Here is a 20,085-nt window from a genome sequence, read left to right on the forward strand (position 1 = left end):
CCATTGACTTCGCTGACTTCCAGGAAGCAGCCACGAAATGTGATTTGGACTGACGCCTGTCAAACGGCATTTGACACCCTGAAAGCTGCAATGTGCACAGCACCTATACTCCAGGCACCCGACTTTTCTAAAGAATTTATTGTCCAGACGGACGCTTCAGAGCATGGCGTGGGGGCTGTTCTAGCTCAGGTGAATGAAGAGGGCTGAGACTTGCCTGTAGCCTTCATCAGCCGGAGGTTACTTCCCAGGGAAACAAGGTGGAGTGCGATAGAGCGAGAAGCATTTGCTGTGGTCTGGGCGCTGAAGAAGCTAAGACCCTACCTGTTTGGGACTCACTTCCGGGTTCAGACAGACCACAGGCCCCTCAGATGGTTGATGCAGATGAGGGGTGAGAATCCAAAACTGTTGAGGTGGTCCATTTCCCTACAGGGGATGGACTTCACGGTGGAATACCGCCCTGGTACGGATCACGCCAATGCTGATGGTCTGTCCAGATTTTTCCGCCTTAGTGATGAGGACTCCCTAGGTCAAGGGTAGTTCTCCCCACATTTCAGCTGGAGGGGACACGTGTTAGACCTGGCATCATTGGCTTGAGTCTCTCCTCCATTTTTTCTGTTTGCCTCCACTGTTTTACGATGCTTTTCCTGGTATAATGCTTTGGGCACTGTGCCACTGCTGATCAGTGCCACAGTGCAAGTGCTTCCTATGTAAAATTGCTGTATTGATTGAATTCCATGATTGGCTTATTTGGTTTACTGTCAGTCCCTAGTCTACTGCACTAGGAGTGCCAGGGCTTGTAATACAAATGCTGCTCGTGGACCTGCAGCACATGTTGTGCCACCCACAAGAGCGACCTAGTAAAATTATGACTACAGGTCTGCTATTGCTAGACCTACATGCAGTCTAGTACTGTCACGCTGACTGCGCAAGTACACCTTCTTGCCAGTCCCTAAACCTTCCCTTAACTTCATGTTAGTCACCCCAATGGTAGGCCCACGGGCAGGGTGCATTGTAAGTATAAGGTAGGACAGGCCTGACCAAGTTGGCATGTCCTAATAGTGAATTACAGCCGTATTCGTTTTTCACTATTGCGAGGTAACCTTCTCTCCGTTAGTTAGAATGGGCTGCCAGGATTATTAATGCTATAATCCTAGCTGGCTCGGGGAGCATGGTGCAATGTCGAGTTTGGTATCCCTGAACTCCGGGTTTAATCACGCATCCATTGGTGTGGATGGTTTTTGGACTCTGGGTTTGAAAATAGCACTTTTAGAAAGTGGCTATTTTCTTGTCTAACTATTTCAGGTTTCTGCTGGTTTGGTGTGTGTGTGACAGGAGCTGGGTGGCTCCAGAGGTCTGAATGAGTCAGTGTGGGATGAGTGGGACATTTGCGTTGAGAGTAGGGGGAGAGTAGTTGCTGATAGCCTGCCCTGCCTGATACAATGCTGGCTCCACCTCCTGCTAGGCGACTGATGGCTCTGTGCCTGCCATGGACGATCCTGGCCCCACCTCCTGCCAGGAGGCCGATAGCTCTGCTCCTGCCAGTGACAATGCTGGCTCCACCTCCTGCTGGGCGTCAGAGGACCCAGCCCTGCTCAGTGAATAGGCCAGGTGCCTCTGCCTGGCTACACCCACAACAGACCCAGGATGTTGGGAAATTCCCCTGCATGGACAAAGGGATCAAAGCCAAAAAATGGGTATAAGAAGGACCCCTGAACCAAGAATTTAGATCACTTCTGACAAGGAACCCTGAAACCAAGGACAAGAAGCCTGCTGATCCAAGGACGTGCCTACCCCTTCTGCCAGTGTGCTGTTTGCTGGGGGGAATCCTGCATTGCTTCTTTATTTTTGCCAAGGAACTAGGAGAGAGGAACTGTGTGTGTACTCTCAAACTTTGCTAAGAAAATCTCCAAGTGCTGGAAGAGTGCCAGCCTCCTGTTGAAGTCACAGGGCTAAAGGACTTCATCTGCTTAAAGTGCTGTTTGCTGGAACTTGTGAATCCAGCACCTCTGAAAGAACACAGCAATCTCGACGCTGCCGAATCCAGCTCGACATCGTGAGTAACGACTCCAGTGTCCCGCTTCCTCGACGCCGGGCCCGATCGACGCCAGCAGCAACGCCAGTGAGTAGTGAGTTCGGCTCCAGCTCTAAGGGACCTCGTGTCTGCACCGCTGCTGATCGCATCGACTTCGTGCCCTCTCGACGCCGTGGGCGCTGCTCACTCATGCAACTTCATCATCGACGACGACGCCGTATCCTGCTTCATCTCGTGAGCGCTGCTCCTGCCTGACATCTGTCGACGCCGCTGCAGGTCGCCCAGACTCTGAGGCCGGATCGACGCCGGAGACGCGACGCCGGACATCTCGACGCCGCTGATCATCGGGTGCTTCGCTTTTCCAAGGTACTGTGTTGTGGGGGTCTGTGCGACTCCGGGCTCGACGTAGCGCTCCTTGCGGTCGACGCCGAACCCTTTGGATTAACTTTGCCTCGACGTCGTGTGACTCCCGTGTGGGTTACATTGTTGCCAAGAATTGTGTTTTAAAGAAGAAGAGTTGCTTTTGATACTAAAGACTTTGTGCTAAGAAGAAACTACACTTGAACTATTATTTTTCCTTCCGAGAGTATTAAGATTGTGGTATATTTTTGTCGTTATTTGGTCTTGTGCTAAGCCTTATATAAAAATCCTTATTTTTATAATACTACTGTGTCGTGTCCATTTGTAGTGTATTCACTTTATTACTGTATGTGGTCATAAATGCTTAACACACAGCCTCTGAGATAAGCCTGTCTGCTCTGCCAAGCTACCAAGGGGGTGAGCAGGGGTTATCAAAGGGTGTGATCCCCTTGCCCTGACTAGAAAAGGTGTGTCCCTATTTGTCAGAAGTGCATACCTCTGCCAACTAGAGACAGCTTTTAACACCCTCGATTGCCGAGAAAAAGGGGTAACCCAAATCTTGTGGGGGGTGTTCTGCAGTATATAAATTAATCGCGGTAGGGCCATAATTTTAAACAAGACTACCCTGCCCATGAGGAATATTGGTAGCCGCCACCAGTGTGCCACATCTCTCCACAGTCTCGTCAGCTGAGAGTGGATATTTAATGTTAGGAAGTCTTCTGTCGACTTCTTGCCATATGCCTAAGTATTTAAATTCCCATCAGGTGGGGGAGATGAGATGAAGCCCACTCGTCCGTGCCCTCCATTTTGCAGATGGCAGACACTCTCCAATCAGGATTAGGGATTGTGCTCACTCCTCCACATGGGGTGAGCACACAGAGGGTCTGGTCACCCTAAGGTCTTGGCTTCTGACCTCGAGACCCCTAAAATGGTCCCTAAATACAGTATTCAGGGGCAGCCCTGAAACAGGATGCAAGAACAAGGACAAAAGAAGACACCCAGCAGAGGAGACTATAGAGAGGAACTGACTTGGCCCCAGTCCTACTGGCCCGTCTGCAGTTTTCCAGAGAACCTGCGCCAAAAGTCTCCTTGTCCTGCAGCCAGCGACCTCTGACTGTCTTCACCAAAGACCAGATCTCCTGCATCTCTGTTCAAAATAAACTCCAAAGACAGACTTGGAGTCTGCTGAGGACAAAGAAACCCGACACCTGGAACCACCACTGCACTCGTTGCCTACAGCCCGAGTTTGAGTGGGCCCCTCTCCCCCCGAGGTCCCCCAGCACTCCAGAGTCAGAGTTCGCCATGGGTTGACCCCTCCGGACTCCCTGGCTTCGCCTGCAGCCTCTGCACGGAGATCTCACCAACCGCGAGTGGCCGGATAAGGTGAAATCAGACCTCAAAGACACCCCTGCATCCAGCCACTCTAAGCCCTGACGAAAAGAACCTGAGGTGCACCTACGTCCCCGAGCCCTCCAACTTACCTGCCCAGCTGTTGGTTCCTCATGGAAGTCTGCCTGGACCGAGCCTGCAGCCAAAATCCAAAACCGTTTGAAACAGGGCACCCTATGCCAAAATTGCACTCTGCACCCTGCCACCACTGCAGGTGCACTTTGTGTGCTAAACCGGATCCCCCTTTGCCCTGAACCTTACACCAGGAGCTTTACTCCCACAACCTTGTGGCCTGCTCGTGAGCGGCCACCAACCGGAGGATCCTATCCGCCATTGGATAAAATTGGGCTTCAGCACTCTGCATCCGGCTGCTGAGGGTGTTTTGAGAGTGCATCCTCGACTTTGGGGGAACCCTGGTTCTAACTCCAGAATACCAACTCCCACAACAAAGTACTTACCTGTTAACTGATAACTTCATTTCTCTCGTTAGGAATACAGTGACTGTTTTTCCTTCAAAAATATTATGTGTGGAGTTGGTTTTGTATTGAACTTTGAAAAACTGCAAAGAACTAAAAATAGTTGACTTACCATTTCTCTAGGAAATGTCCCAGTGTGATATCTAGGTGTATTGCACGGAGTAAAAAAGTAATCCAGAAGCTAATCTGGAAAGTAATTCAGAGTGATCGAACAGTAATTTCCACAGTTTTGAAAGCATTTACAAACCTGCAACAAAGTCATTTTCATTCAGCTTGCTTGTATTGTTCAACCTGCTTTGAAAATGATCAAATCCCCTTACCTGTGCCAGGCTTGCTTGGTTCTAGGAAATAAATAACAACTAAATAATACTTTTATACAAACAAATTGACTGAGTGCAGTCTTTGAGTGTGTGACATCATTTGCTGATTGAGTGAGTTTTATACAAATGCTTAAAACTACCCTATAACGCCTTACTGCTCGCCCACACTAACAGAAATAGAGAGTAAGGTGCTATCTACTTTTACCTCTCCCTACCTTAGGGGTTCCACTGGACTCTGTACACACTATACCTCACAATGGTATTGTTTATACAGAGCCAGCTTCCTACATTGGTAGATCAGCGGCCGGAAATACAACTTTGCATTTGTTACAATGTGTGTGTGTCTATATGTATGTATGTGTGTATATATATATATATATATATATATATATATATATATATATATATATATATATATATGTGTGTGTGCACGTGTGTGTGTGTATATATCTGTGTGTATATATATATATATATATATATATATATATATATATGTATGTATGTGTGAGGGGGGGTTGTATATGTATATATGTGTGGGTGTGTATATAGTCAAGGGTGCAGCCTCTGTGGCTGATCCGTGGGTGATTAGAGTTGTGATTTCCTAATGGTCCGCCCACCCAACTAGTCGAACAGTACGGTTTAACAAAGTGTGTAGAGAAGGTGGGTGGTGGATATTTTTTTGCTGTTTTTGGCACAAGATCCAGATCAAGTGTTGAAGATTTCAGAGGGAGTGTATTGCTGTAGGACAAGTACTGTTTTTTTTCTGAGCTGTGGGGTGGCAGTAGTTGTGGTTGTGGGGGAGAGTGAATCACAAGGAGACGTATTAACCCCTCTGGAGGTAGGGGGGGAAGCGCAGATCAGGTCTCGGGGGTACTGTTGGAGCGGGTTAAGCTGGGGGAGCTTTGACAGTTTGGTTACTTGTTTAGGTGAGATGGCTGTGGAAAGAAGAGTTGTGCGATTAGATAGGAAAAATGTGCGTGTGGCTTCACTGATGTGTTTGGGATAGGTTTGGCATTTTGTGAGAGTGGGACTGTAAGGGAGGAGTGATAGCCTGGTTGTTCATGATCTATTAGTAAGGCTTTGGAATACTTTATTGCATTGAAATGTCGATTTGACTGCAGACCTGTCCTAATAAATTGGGGCCTTTCTCATTATATGGTGGTCTGTGGATGTGTGCAACCCTGTCCTACAGGAGTGATTGAGACACTAAAGACCACTACCCCTTCCACAGGCCCAACTAATGTATAATTCCCAGTCTCAATTTCAGAATCGAAACATTTTAAATATTTATTTAACCAAAGTCATTATTGTTTCTCATTTCTCTTAAAGAGCTAACAACCATTGACAAAGCAAATAGCCCTCATTGGTTTTAAATATATTATAGCTTTTGTGTTATATATCTGGCTACGATAATAAAAAGTTTGGATACCTATCAAAATGCAAGCCGGGCGGTGCAGTGTGGAAATTGCAAAAATAAATGTTTCTTTTTAAACCACACCCTGAATTACATTGGTGACGCCCCTTTAGAGAGGCCCCCTACTTTTTACATCCCACTTAAAGACTTGAATAAGGAGACAGCCAGGTTCCAGAGGAGGGAAGCAGGGATTTGTCATTCTCCAGAACCCTACGTTTCAAAAACCCCAAGCCTGAGCCAGGTACCTCCATCTGGTATATCTACCTCCTTGTGGTTCCTTAAACTTTTGCACTTGCAGTGATTAAATCATAATTATATTCCTTCTACCAATGCTACAAGGAAAGTTTCATTACGTCATTTGTGAAAAACTGGGTTCAAGGCAGGATGTGTTCACTTAGTGGAGAATATCAAAATCAACTGTCCAACCTGCTGAGCACCCATTGCAGATCCGCTGCATCAAACCATGTATATTATGAATGGCAGCTCCGGAATGTGATTTTCCAGTTGGCAGTACTCTCGAGTCATAAGCAGGTGAGCCTGGTTCAAGTACAGACATCAAAAGAAAACCAGCAATGAAAATGCAATAGGTCTCGCCTTTGATTAAGTTAAAGCCATTTGCTTTGCTAATGGTATTGTATAGCAAAGCAAATGGCTTTTACTAGACCTATTGCATTTTTAATGCTTCTTTGGTCCTTTTACCACCTCTAACTAAAGTCCACGGTTGTGTCACAAAAAGCCCAGTCCCCTTGATATGAAAAGAGACTTTCTAACTTGCATGCAATCTCTTCCAAATTCCGGTCTAGAACTAAAGTGTCACCAAAACATATCCAGGAACCCAACACCTCCCGGGAAGAGAAAATGTCCCCCAATGTGCAAAGAAATGCCTGTCTTCTCCAATGTTCTTGGAATTGAGCAAACTTTTGAGAATGAGAGGTGCATTCAAGGTATAAGAAATTGCACCCAGAAGCTTCATTGCCCACGTGTACTCAAAGCGCTTGTGGAAATCAATTTGCGGAGTTGAGATTTCTACCAACCCATGGGCCTTTTTGATCAAAATAAACATTTTATTCTCCGCTATTAAATTGCATGCCTGGTGTCAGATGATTACACTGTTCTGGCATAGAATTAGTATTATCGCAGCCTGGCACCGTTACTGTGTCCTTTTCTAGGAAAAGTGATGTGGTGTGCCGTGAAAATATTTGTGTGCCCATCACATTTTCGTGTCATAAACAAGTAGGCTGTGGTGACCGCGTGTTAGGAGCTGTATAACACAACGAAACGGCTTTCAACAGAAATATTTTCAAACCTCTCACTTCTTAAACCTGTCTGCTACTATGACGCAATGCTTCTGGCTAAACTATTTTCTGAAATAAATCTGTAATAAATGAGTGACATTTGAAAGCTGAATGTTGAAAAACTCTAAACAACCTTCTGTTGGCCAGGGCAACGTTCTCACACGTTTTGTTTTTGTCGAAAAATGTGTGGATAGTGAGCTAATCGGAGGTACGACTAAGAATGTCGGGAACGGGCGAGGGCCACCGCGCACAACTGACTGGACTCTGAACTTCTCCTGTTTGCACGCTAGCTGGCAAATGCTGCAAAACACGGATCATAGCGCATTGAAGGGATACACCAATATCATAAAACTGTAAAAAAAAAAAAAATCTAATTATTATCAATACCTGCTTCGGTGTAGGTCTGGTTCCCACCCATGCTGCCTTTCTTCCTGTAGTAATGAATCTCCTATATTTGTAGCTCGTAAATGTGTTTAGCAAGATGCAGCTATCGATAGGGGTCCAATCCCCACCTCCCACCTCCTCCCCTCGGAGCCAAGAGTTGTTTCACCTCATTAAGCCTTTGTGCAGAGAAGTTGCCCAAATCCTGGGGTTTTGCTTAGTCACTATGCAAAGTCCCAGCTGAGCTAGGTTTGACGTGCAAAGGCTTGAGTGCATTACAGCGCTTTCTGCTCATCCCGCCTGTCTGAGAGCTATGCTGTGCAGTGAGGATGAGCAACTGCGGACACCAAGGGCTGCGAATGGAGGGTCTGTCCTGGCTGCGCACGTCATCCTGCCGCAATTGTAAAACAAAAAAGCTTTTGCAAAGTGTCAGCAATGATTAGGGCAGAAAAACCATACATAAATGTGCCAACATCAGAAATAATTAAATATTTGTAAAATTCGCATTATGAAAGGCATAAACACGGCAAACAAGCTCAGTATCCGGGCTGCGAGGAGACCTGGGAGGGCGGGGGCTGCCCGCGCATGCGCGCCATTCATAACTTTCGTTGTGAGGAGCGAGCCCGGAGCCAAAGCGAAGTGCGGGAACCGTAGTCCCGGGTCCCAGGAGGGGGCCCGAGTTGAAGACCAGCGGATAGCACGGATGGGCTCCCATGCCTTAGGGGAGAGCCCCGCGTCGTGCTGGCAGTGGAGCTGGAGTGCAGAGATGACAGCAGCGCAGAAGAGCCCGGTGAGGTAAGGGGGGGCATGTGTGTGTGTGTGTGTGTGTGTGTGTGTGTGTGTGTGTGTATGCGTGAGTGTGGCTGTGTGGTTGTGCGCGCGCGCGATTGAGAGAGGCGAGAGGCTGACTTGCGGTGAGTGTTGAACAGGAGATGTGCACGGCGCCGGGCTGGGCGTGCGCGCCCACGAGATGAAATCGCCGAGGGAAAGCGCGTACCCTTCCCCTGTCCAACATTCCCGGCAAGTGCACAACATAAGGTCTTTCGCTGGAAGCAGCGCTTCGCGAGACCTAAAAAATGGAACAAGTCAATAGTGCCTTCAAACCTTGCCATTCTGATCATCCCAAGAGGTCAGACTTGAGCAGGAGGAATAAAGATACAGATTTCCTTTATTATTCACTTTATACTTTGAACTTTCAAATGACAAAAGTGCACAGCTACTGTGGGTAACCACTTGGAGCCAACATTCCTCAAATGTCTGTGGGCTTCATCAAGGCCGTGACATATCAGTTGAATCTTTTAGTCACATGATGCATACAGATGTTGCCCATTGTTAAACAAGACCAAGGTGTGCAGCCTGTTACGAAAAGGTGGCTGTATTAGACCGTCTACAAATGTATTTCTACTTTTTCATACACTACATTTCACTCCACATGCCATAATCATAGAGCATCTTTATCGCGGACCCCTCTGTGTTTGGAAATAAGACTGTAGCAAACTATGTCTGGGGCAAAAGTAAAACTTTGGTTGTGAAGCCTTGGCTCTCAGGTATGCTGGTTCTGTACATTCCTGTTAATTAACAAAATCCTATGTAAAAATATACCAACATCACAAAATAAAATGATGGACGAAGGATGCTTTTTTTCTGGTCCAGACATGACCTGGCTTTGCAATTTGGGCTGGACTTTTCCATGTGAATGGTTCTAAACTGGTGAGCAAAAGAATGATGGATGTTTCCCAAATCCCTTCTCTTGACTGTGGGTGAATGTTTGATTCATTCAGCATTCCGTCCAGCATTTGTTTGCATAGCACTATTCGGCCTAAGTAGGATGGGTATGCCCAAATGTGGGTCCCTTGCTCGCTGTGCCACTGGATTCAAACTAGCCTGGCTGGTTGAAGAGGTTTCATACCACGAAACAAGTTACAGGATGCTTGTTTCCGGTCCAGAGAGGACCTGCCTTGGCAGTGCCGGATAGACTTTTCCCAATAGGAGCAGGGTAAAGCTTGATTTCCATATGACTGGTTTTAAACAGGTGTGGCAGGTTTAGCAAAAGAACAATGCATTTAATCCAGATCTCTTTACTGATGTGAATGTTTCATTTGTTCCTCTTTCCTACCATCCTCTATGTGCCTTTATGTAAAAATATAGAAAGAATTAAATATAAACGAATAAAACCCTCTCTTTCTTCATTCTGTACACATTCTTTGTGTTTCTTGTTGTCCTATAGATTTGTGATGGTCATAACACTATGTAGCCGTGAGAATTGGAAAATAAGCCACTTACCACTTGGTATTAACTGTGAGTTGCAATGCACAATATTGTTGGAACATTGGAAACTCTTCACTGCAGCCATGGAAATACAAAACAACATTGCTTATATTATGACTGCATAGCTGAGAGCTCAAGGGGGAGTATTTCTTCCTTGCGAGGGGATTACAAATTTGCAAAAAGGGCATAACCTGAACAAGAACTGAACAAATATTGAACAAGCATTTACAATGCAATAGGTTTGCCAATTGCGAGTTTTTGAGCTATTGGCATTGTAAATGGCATTGCCTTTTATAAAAAATTAAAAGGCATTGTGATTTACAATACCAAAAGCAACACCTATTGCATTGCAGAGCGCGGTGTCCGTGAAGCGGGTGCTACGCTCATTAAAGTAAAAAGGAAAAAAGGGCACGGTGTCCCAGAAGGGGGCGCTGCGCTCTTTACTTAAGTTAACAAAAAAAACAATGAAACCGAGAGCGGTGTCCCTGAAGTGGGCGCCACGCTCGGTATTAAATTACACATGAAAAATAAATGAACAGAGCGCGATGTCCCTGAAGCGGGAGCCACCCTTCGGTATTAAATATATTATAACAATAATAATAAACATAGCACTGTGTCCCTAAAGCGGGAGCCGCGCTCAGCAGACTAGTACAAAAACAAAAAAAAGCAGCCGCCGTTGTCCCCATCAGTGTCCTAAAACAAAATAGTGCTCACCCACTAGATAAAGCAGACCATGTAACAAGGCAAGTAAAAGGTCCAATTGTTATGGCCGGTAACAAATGCAGACAAGGCGGGACTAACAAGCCTATTTACGTGTCAGAAGGCACTATTTAAGAAGGACAATGACACAAAGCCAATGACCAATGTGGACGGAGAGTGGGCGGGGCTGCTAGGGCATACTCTAATACAGCATGCCTCGCAGAGAGAGCAGCGCAGGCGCGCTGCCGCTAGGCTCAACCTAAAAAGGCAGCAAGTGCCGAAATGTGTTTCTATTGGTTGTATGGTGGTGATATTTTATTAAAGAACTGTGTCCAATGACTGAGTGCCAGGTCTCTTTTGGATTAAAAGGAGTCCGTGGTTTTATGTAGGCACTTAGCGGTGATTCCATTCCCGAGCTACACCTGCATTTTCGCGCCAGCTAGCAACTGCGAGCTGGGAGTGAAGATGTTAACACTTGTTCTATATATTTTAAGGTCTCGCCTAGCGTTGCAGCTCATGCGTTGCTCGCTTTGTGAGGCATGCAGTATACAGTATAGCGGGGAAAGCTCTGCCCACTTTCCGCCTAACTTTTTCATTGGCTGAAATTATAAATGCTGCATTCTGATTGGTTTTCGGCAAGTTAGTCTCACCTCCTGACAGCCATGTCATAATTTTTGTCCTTCCATGGCTAACGCCCCTTTACTATAAAAACTGTTTTGTTCCCCTGCCTCCCCCGTTCCCCTCCTGCAGTCCGTGACTTCCCTACCCTCCACCACACCCCCCCCCCCTCCCGTTCGTGCCTTCTTCGACTCCCACACTTCCATTCGAATGCAAAAGGTCTTGTGTAAATACGAGTTCTATTGCATTTTAAATGCTTGTTTCTCCTGGGATTGGCTGGGTGAATTTGCACTCTATTTTGCCTGACCTGTCCAGAACACAAGCGCAATACAGATGGCTATCTTAAGCATGCGTCCAGCAGCCGCCATGGATTTCCAATCACTCTTGCGCACCCCTTAGTTAATGGCCTTAAGATCATTTTTTTTTTTATTTAAACTTTCTTTATTGCAATTTTCTTATCAGACTTGACACATGGAAACGGGTACCTCATCTGGACCATCCCATACAACAAGTATTACATTCCCCCATCCGAACCATTACGGGGGGTCACTGAGGCGCTCATCGAACCAGTCAATCATTGAAGGCCGCATGCATATGAATCACGGTATTCGTGTGTAGAACTTGTAAACAAACACCCCCCCTCCCCCAACCCGGTTCACCCATCTCAAGGTCCAGTTAGTCAACATTCAGGTCGGGGCGTCCCCCCCTCTGCCTGGGGGGGGCTCTGTTCCCTTCAGACTATCTCCCGTGGTCGTCGTCTGTGTAGAACCAGGATCATTCCCTTCTATTTCCTGGACCATTAACCCCCATGCCTGTAACACCTCCGGGAGTTTGGCATCCCTCCTAGTACTACGCATGTGCCCCTCCTCCGCCAATGCCCATTCTTTCAGGTCCTTTTTCCAGCGTGTTGGTAGTGGCCCCTGTGGCGTCAGCCAGTGGATTGCTATTCGTCGCCTGGCCGTCACCAGTCCCAATACTAGGAACTTCCGACTGGTTTTGCCATTAGGGTCTTGGGGAATTAATCCCAGGATGCAAGTGCGGACCTCCAAAGCCACCCTCCACCCCGTTATCCTGTGCAGGTCCTCTAGGATTGCAACCCAAAATCCCTGAATCGTCGGAAACGACCAAACCATGTGTGCAAAATCTGCCTGGCCATAGTGGCATATGGGGCAACGTGGGTCCCTTGAACTGTCTATGGTGTGTAGGCGTTTGGGTGATCGATACGTCATATGGACCATATTGTATTGAATTTGTTTGAATCTATTTGAGACCGCCACCTCGCGGACCCCCTCGTGGATCTTCTCCCACGGCGTTACCTCCTGTTTGCTCACTTCCTGCCAATTACCCTCCACCCCAAGAGGTGCACCCTTCCTGTCCGCCCTGAGAGTCCTATACAGGTGTGTGACATGCTTCCGCCCGTCCGCCATAGTAATCAACGTGACCCGGGTGTGTGAGTGCTCCGGGGCGTCCGGGAACGTAGGCCATAGCTGTTGCACCATTGCTGCTATCTTAGTGTACTGTAGGAATTGCCCCGGACCTAGTTTAAAGGATTGCACTGCTTCCTGGTACATAATGAACCGCTGTTCAGGGTAGAGATCCAACAGCATAAGACAGCCCCCCGCCTTTCATTTCTCTACGGACATGACGTGCTTGATAACGCGCGAAAGGTGGCAGCAGCCAGATAACGCGCGAAAGGTGGCAGCAGCCAGAAATCCGCCTCCGGGGCGAACGGCTTCTCCTTGATAATTCTCTTAACCACCTTGGCCCAGATGGCCGCCAACAAACCACCCAGTGGGGGGCCCTGCCTCTGGAGTGCCATAAAAGTTCGCCCAGCTGTTGGCCCCCATAGGTGTCGGCTAGAAGTGAACGTTCCCACGAGGGGTCTGTGTCCAGCCAAACCACTGCGTGCTGTAATTGGGACGCAAAATAATAAAGTTGTAGATCAGGGATTTCTAGGCCGCCTCTACCCCAGGTGCGTTTCATGACCTCCAGGCGCACCCGACAGCGTTTGCTGTTCCAGAGTAATCGCAGGAGTAGTGAATCCAGGTCTCTGAAAACCTGATGCGGAGTTCGAAGAAGGAGCCCTGCATTGTGTAAAGACATCGGGGCAATATCACCATTTTAATAAGGGCAATCTTCCCCATCAGTGAAAGTGGGAGCGTATTCCAGAAATATATACTGCCCCGGAGACCTCTGAGGATCCTCCCCCTATTATGCTGGTAAAAAACGTCCCTGTCCCTGCTTACCCAGATCCCTAAGTAGCGCAACACATCCGGCACCCAGGGGATCCCCATCTCGGGGAGTTGGACTCCGCACCGTTCAGTCTCAGACCCCACCAGATACAGTTGGGATTTGGTCTTGTTGACAGGTAGTCCAGAGACCTCAGCAAATTGGCCCAAAGCCGCCATCAGTAGCAGGAGTGAATGTGTTGGTTCCCGCAGATAAATCAGCACGTCATCTGCGTACAGTGAGACAACTTGTTCCACAGCTCCAACCTTAATACCCCTCCCCTGGAGAACCCCACCAAGATAGCATGCCAATGAATCCATCGCCAGGGCGAACAGCAGGCGGGAAAGTGGACACCCCTGCCGCGTCCCCCAAGCCACCGGAATGGCATCCGAGACATAACGTCCCGTACGGACCCTCGCCACCGGTCTAGTATAGAGGAGTTTTACCCAGTTCACAAACCCCTCGCTGATCCCCATTTTAACAATACCTGCCAAGGATATTCCCATCTGAGCGAATCGAACGCCTGTTCGATGTCCAGGAATACCAGGGTATTCTGCTCCGCTCCCCCTTCTAGGGACTGCATCACATGGGCCAGGCTACGGATATTCCGAAGCGTATTCCTGCCTGGAATAAACCCAGACTGGTCGACGTGTACCAGTCTTCGAAGTTATAGGAGCAGTCTGTTCGCCAGAACCTGACTTATAATTTTCAGGTCGACATTGAGCATCAATATCGGCCTATAAGAGGCCGGAAGCAGGGATCCCTGTCTCTGCTTGGGGATCATCACAATCAGGTCTTCACACATGGAGGCGGGCAGAATACCTGTCTCCCCAGCCTCCAGAACCATATCCAGGAGCCGAGGAATCAGGGTTCCCCCAAATTCCTTGTCTAGCTCCGCTGCCAGGCGGTCCGCGCCGGGTGATTTAGCCGTCTTCAAGTGTGCGATCGCCGCTTTCACCCCCAGGGACTCCCGACTCTCCGGGTCCAGATAGGGGAGGTCCACCTCGACGAGATGTGCCTCCAGAGATTGCGGTGTGGCCGCGGGCTCGAAATATATTTGTCGGAGGTGCGCGGCAAAGACCCTGTTGATCTCCTGCTGGGTATAGACCAACCGGATCCAAGGGCTAGTATTGGGGTAGGCTGAGTCTCTTCCCTGATAAGGCGTGCCAGTAGGCGCCCCGCCTTGTCCCCCTCTGTGTACCAACGGCGTCTGCTAGTGGACCTGTTCTATTTGCCCAGTGTCTCCCAAAGCTCCCCTATCCAATGTCGTTGTTCCGTCCATTTAGTCGGTCCTTCGGGGTCCGTGGGAAGAGCTGCCTCTAGAACCTTTAGGCGGTCCTCCTGGTGTGTTAGGTCCCGCTCCAACACTCTCTTCACTCCCACCTCTGTGGCCACACATATTCCCCTTGATACAGAAAAGGGGGTGGTGATGAACAGAGTGTCTGAATTAAGCAGACCACTCTTACCCAGTCAAGAGATCAGGGCTTAATCCATCACCGTTTTTTAGCTCACTGCATCACCCCAGTTCAGAACCTGGCTATATGCAAATTAGCTCGACCCCTGTGCCTCATGGGAACAGGGCAGACCAAACTACCAAGCCAATTCTTCACTGGTAAGGAGACAAGCTTCCGGGGACCGGTTTCTGGCATTTCAGCCGTCGTTTTGTCCACCATAAGCGTGGAAGGGTATACTCCGTTGTGAGTCCCTTGCTCACTGCACCATCAGGATTCAAGCAAGCCGGGCCGAAGACGGCTGAAATGCCAGAAACCGGTCCCCGGAAGCTTGTTTCCTTCCCAGTATAAGAATTGGCTTGGTAGTTTGGTCTGCCCTGTTCCCATGATGCACTGGGCCAGGGACAGACTAATTTGCATGTAGCCAGGTTCTGAGCTGGGATGGTGCAGTGAGCTAAAAAACGGTGATGGATCAAGCCCTGATCTTTGGACTGGGTAGGAGTGTTCTGCTTAATTCAGACACTCTGTCCATCACCACCCCCTTTTCTGAATCGTTTTGTCTACCATAAGCGTGGAAGGGTATACTCAGATGTGAGTCCCTAGCTCACTGCACCATCAGGATTCAAGCAAGCCGGGCCGAAGACGGCTGAAATGCCAGAAACCGGTCCCCGGAAGCTTGTTTCCTTCCCAGTATAAGAATTGGCTTGGTAGTTTGGTCTGCCCTGTTCCCATGATGCACTTGGCCAGGTACAGACTAATTTGCATGTAGCCAGGTTCTGAGCTGGGATGGGGCAGTGAGCTAAAAAAACGGTGATGGATCAAGCCCTGATCTTTGGACTGGGTAGGAGTGTTCTGCTTAATTCAGATACTCTGTCCATCACCACCCCCTTTTCTGACACATATTCCCCTCAGCACCACTTTCATTGCATCCCATTTAAATGTCCCCAAGCTAGCCGTGTTCCAGTTGTCCTCAAAGTAGCTGTCCAACCCTGCCTTGATTGATTCCTTAAAAACCGGGTCTGTCAGCGCTTCCGTATTAAGACGCCACAACTGTATTTTTTAACGCTGGTGGCCCAAAGTACAGGCCACTAGCAGGGGGGAGTGGTCAGACAGATAGCGGGCCAGGTACTGTGTTTCTAAGATCCGACCAGCCGCCGCCTCCGGCACACAGCAATAATCCAGTCTACTATATGTATTAGCCGCTGGGGTAAAACAAGAATACACCCGGCTATCCGGGTGGAGGAGCCGCCAGATATCCAGCAAATGGTAGTTATTAAGCATTTGATGCATAGACGTGCGGGTCTTGGGCTTAGCATCCGGTTTTGGAGGGTGTCTGTCACAATCCCTATCAATGGGACAGTTAAAGTCTCCAGCTACTATCAGTTCCACATCAGGAGCCAAATCTAGGTTCCCCAGGACCCTGCCCAAAAATTCCCCATCATCGGCATTTGGGGCATAAACATTCACCAAGCACAGATTTCTCCCATCCAATGTCCCTTCCACCACCACATACTACCCTTCTGAGTCTGAACTACATTTCAGCATTTTGAAGGGAACCCCCGGTACCACCCACACAAGCGCCCCTCTGGCGAACCCTGAATAGGAGGTCGCAAAAAACTGGCCCCTCCACCTCCTCTGCACATAGTTCAGGCAGAGAGGCGTCTCCTGTAAAAAGGTCACACTTATCCTGTATGGCCAGAGATAGGTTGCTATCCGGATCCTTTTGATTCTGTTATTAAGCCCCCTGACATTCCACGTTATGAGTTTGTAAGCCTGCTGATCGCCCGCCATAAGTAGCAATTACTAAGCACCCAGGGCCCCCGGGGGAGACAGGGAACTAACTGTGAGGCATATCGTTGGGGGTCCTTCACCTCCCCCCACAAACTCTCCTAACCTCTGGTGACCTGGCATAAAGACATGCCCAACCAAGAAGAATAACAGCAATAAAAAAACAGTGGAAACAAACCCCCCCCCACTCCTCAACCCCAGGCAGTAGCACCTTCTTCTCACATTCCAACCATGGCCTGAAGACCCAGGACTCCGCCCCATAACCGCCACCCCCTCAAAACCCCCAGAACTGTGTATTCAACACTAACAATCAGTCAAATGTGTTACCCAGTCCTTGTCGTACAGCCAAAGTGCCTGGTGCCGCGCGGCCCCGCCCTACCAAGGGCCTAGCCAGGCCGACACAGCACACTGCAATCGGAGTGCCTAGTCTTTAGAATTACGGAATAGCACCTCACCCCCCCTCAGCGTTCTAACCCCCCCTAACCCCCCCCCTCCCCTCCACGGTCCAACCAGATGAGGATCTCCTCCTGTCATTCCACAACAAGTTCAGGCCATGCCTACTCCCCACTGGGGCCATACTCCCAGCGGCCCCAGGAGTCCTGTCGATCCACCATCCCAAAGTTAGTCGGCCACACTCTTAGAGTTAGGCGACTCAAGAACCACCTACATTCGGGTCAACAGTCCCTTCCGGTTCAACTGATTTTGAGTCTGTATGCCCCTCAACTCCTCTCTCAGGGTGCCATCTGGCCCTACCAGGATGCGACCTCCATCTGGCTCCCCCTGTGATTCGAGAAAGTGTCCTCCAGTGCGACAAGTCCGATTCCGCTGTCTGTCACTCCGCCTCCTCTGCTCCTGCCATCCATGTTGCACGTCCTGCCCCCCAGTCATAACAAGTCCAACCATTCCGCGGCCTCCTGCGGGGTATTAAAGAAATAGAGCCTGTTGGTGGGTTTTACTCGGAGCCGAGCCGGGAACATCAGGCTATATTTGATATTCAGTTCTGGCAGCCTCCGCTTAACCCTTAGAAAGTCATTTCGCATTTCTTGGACTTTTCTGGTGTTAACCGGATAGATGTGATTCTCTTGATTCTTGAACCTGGGGGCCCATTCTTGCGGATGAACTGCAGTATTGTATCCCGATCCCTGAAATTGAATAGGCGTGCGATCAGGGTCCTAGGCGGTCCTCCCGCTTTCGGGTGGGACCCAAGGATCGATGGACTTGTTCCACCGCAAACATCTTGGAGAGTCGAAGGCCCGGAGGGGCGGTGCCGATCCAGTCCTCCAAGAATAAGTCTGCCGCCGGCCCCTCCGCCTTCTCCAGAGAGCCCAAGAAGCGGAGGTTGTTCCTCCGTGAGCGCCCTTCAGCATCTTCTGCCCGATCTTCAAGGCGAGAGGCATGCTCCTGTAGAGCTGACACCATTGCCTGTAGGTGCTGGACGTCCGTCCGTAGGGAGGTCAAGTCCCCCTCCATGGTAGTAACCCGGTCTGCCACCTTCCGCAGATCCAGGCGCATATAGGATGATATTGTGATATCGGGTATCAGCCCATACCAGGAACAGCAGTTCTTTATAGACATGAACCCGGGCATAAAATGGGAGGGTTGGGGTCCTTATTCTGCCTTCATGGGGTTCAATGATACAAACCTGCACCGTACGGCGGGCTAGGAAGGAAGTAAGGGAAGTGGCTAGAAGGTGTAGTAGCATGCAGGGTGGCAGTGGCCATGGCAGGGAGTGACAGCAGAATAGATTGTTGGCATGGAGTAGCTTGGGCGTTAGTGATGTCAAGGAAGTAACATGAGCAAAGTTGCTATTACTATGGGCTGATGACTATTGACAGGGGAGTGGCGTCCGCATGAGAGGCTGTTGGCCTTAGTGCTTAGGGTGGGGATTCAGCAGGAGTGTGATTTGAACTGTTGACAAAGTATTTAGTGTGGGATTAGTAAATGGTGGTGGTGGTAGGGAAGTGACTTCAACAGGAGAGACGGTTGGCCTAATGATTTGTGGAAGATGCAGTGGTGAGTCGGACAATTGTAGCAAAAGTGGGCGATAGGTTGGCCTGACAGCGGGAGTTAGTGTTTGACAAGATGGGGTGTTTGATAGCAATGGACTTTAACTAAAAAGTGAGTGCAGGTGGTTCCATGGATAAAATGGTGCACAGCTGAATACTTATAAGGTCCCAAAGGCGCGACCAATTGCATTGCAAATGCTTGTTTGTTCTAGGATGTGGTACAATAAAAGCCTTTGGTGTGGGTATCAGCCTGCATGTCTCCGTATGTTTGATAAAATAGTGAGTAAGCGTAGGGAACTCCCAAAAACATGTCCATTCTCTGACATGAATGAATGTCTGTCTGTCCCAAAACGGGCCCTTCTTCAAGTAAGGTATCAGGAAGGGATCATGGGACGCCTGTCAGGTTCCTTCACTGTCCAAGGTAGGTAGATATACCTTCACTGCCTGGGGGCCAAGTGGGATCTACATGTGTGACCAAAAACTTCGCACCACAACAGTGTCAGGGGAGAGATGCGCCAACATCCATTGAGGGATGACTAGCCTTGGGCCATAGATTCGCAAGAAAGTTAGAGAACATCAAGACTAGAGACATTAAAAAGAAGTAGCAAGTCGCTGCCTACCATCATAGAGACAGAAAGCAAACAGAAGGGGCTAGTGTAGAGGAGAGACTATTGACCCATGGCTTGGTGCGGTATGTGTGGTTTTAGGACCGCATCCTACAAGCATAGTCTCAGTCCATTCTCTGCTTAGCAGTGGGCCTCTGAAGGGTGAGTTTCTCGTAGATGTCGCCTCCTCCCTGACCTTTTTCCCTTTCAACTTGTAGTTCTGATCCAGAGGATTCAAGAACAGGATGATGAGGAAATCAGCGATCTGGTGCCTAAAGTGAAGGGCATAACCGAAAAGTACAGAAGGAACCTGGAGCAGGCACGTGAATTACAGAGAGCCATTAAGGACTGGTGAGTACAGCTGGCCCCTCTGGTTCCGAGTGCTGTTATAAAAGCAGGGCTTTAAGTGGGCCGGGTCTCAAGGGGTCTGAGCACCGGCAGTTTTTTAAAGGGGACCTCGAAACGGGTCTCTATCGGGCTCTGTTTTGAGCCCTGCAACAGGTGGTCCGTTTTTTTCCGGACTGCGGTGACAGTGGTTTGCTGTCACTGTAGTCTGGAAAAAAGTGTCAGGGTGCAAAACAGACCGATAGAGAACCGTTTCGAGGCAGCAAGCACATCAATGTTGCCTGCCCTCACTTCTCACTAGCGGAGACGTTCCGGCATGACGTCATGCCAGGTGAGCGTTTTGGGGGAATGGAAATCCTTTAAAGAGTCATTTTCTTTATGGATTTCCTTTCTCTTTTTTGAAAGAGCA

The 20,085-nt window shown here is 48.8% G+C and overlaps 1 protein-coding gene across 2 annotated transcripts in view; it reads left to right on the forward strand.

Moving 5' to 3' along the window:
* HAUS5 (HAUS augmin like complex subunit 5) overlaps window positions 1-20,085 on the forward strand; it is a 308,992-nt gene that overhangs the window by 223,726 nt on the left and 65,181 nt on the right. For both annotated transcript variants that reach the window (XM_086929970.1, XM_086929971.1), the window contains one exon: window positions 19,550-19,682. In XM_086929970.1, the coding sequence (XP_086786096.1) occupies window positions 19,550-19,682 (133 nt within the window). The remainder of the gene's footprint in view (window positions 1-19,549; window positions 19,683-20,085) is intronic.

This window comes from Lissotriton vulgaris, chromosome 7, assembly GCF_964263255.1.
Source record: "Lissotriton vulgaris chromosome 7, aLisVul1.2, whole genome shotgun sequence".
Classification (NCBI taxonomy): Eukaryota; Metazoa; Chordata; class Amphibia; order Caudata; family Salamandridae; genus Lissotriton; species Lissotriton vulgaris.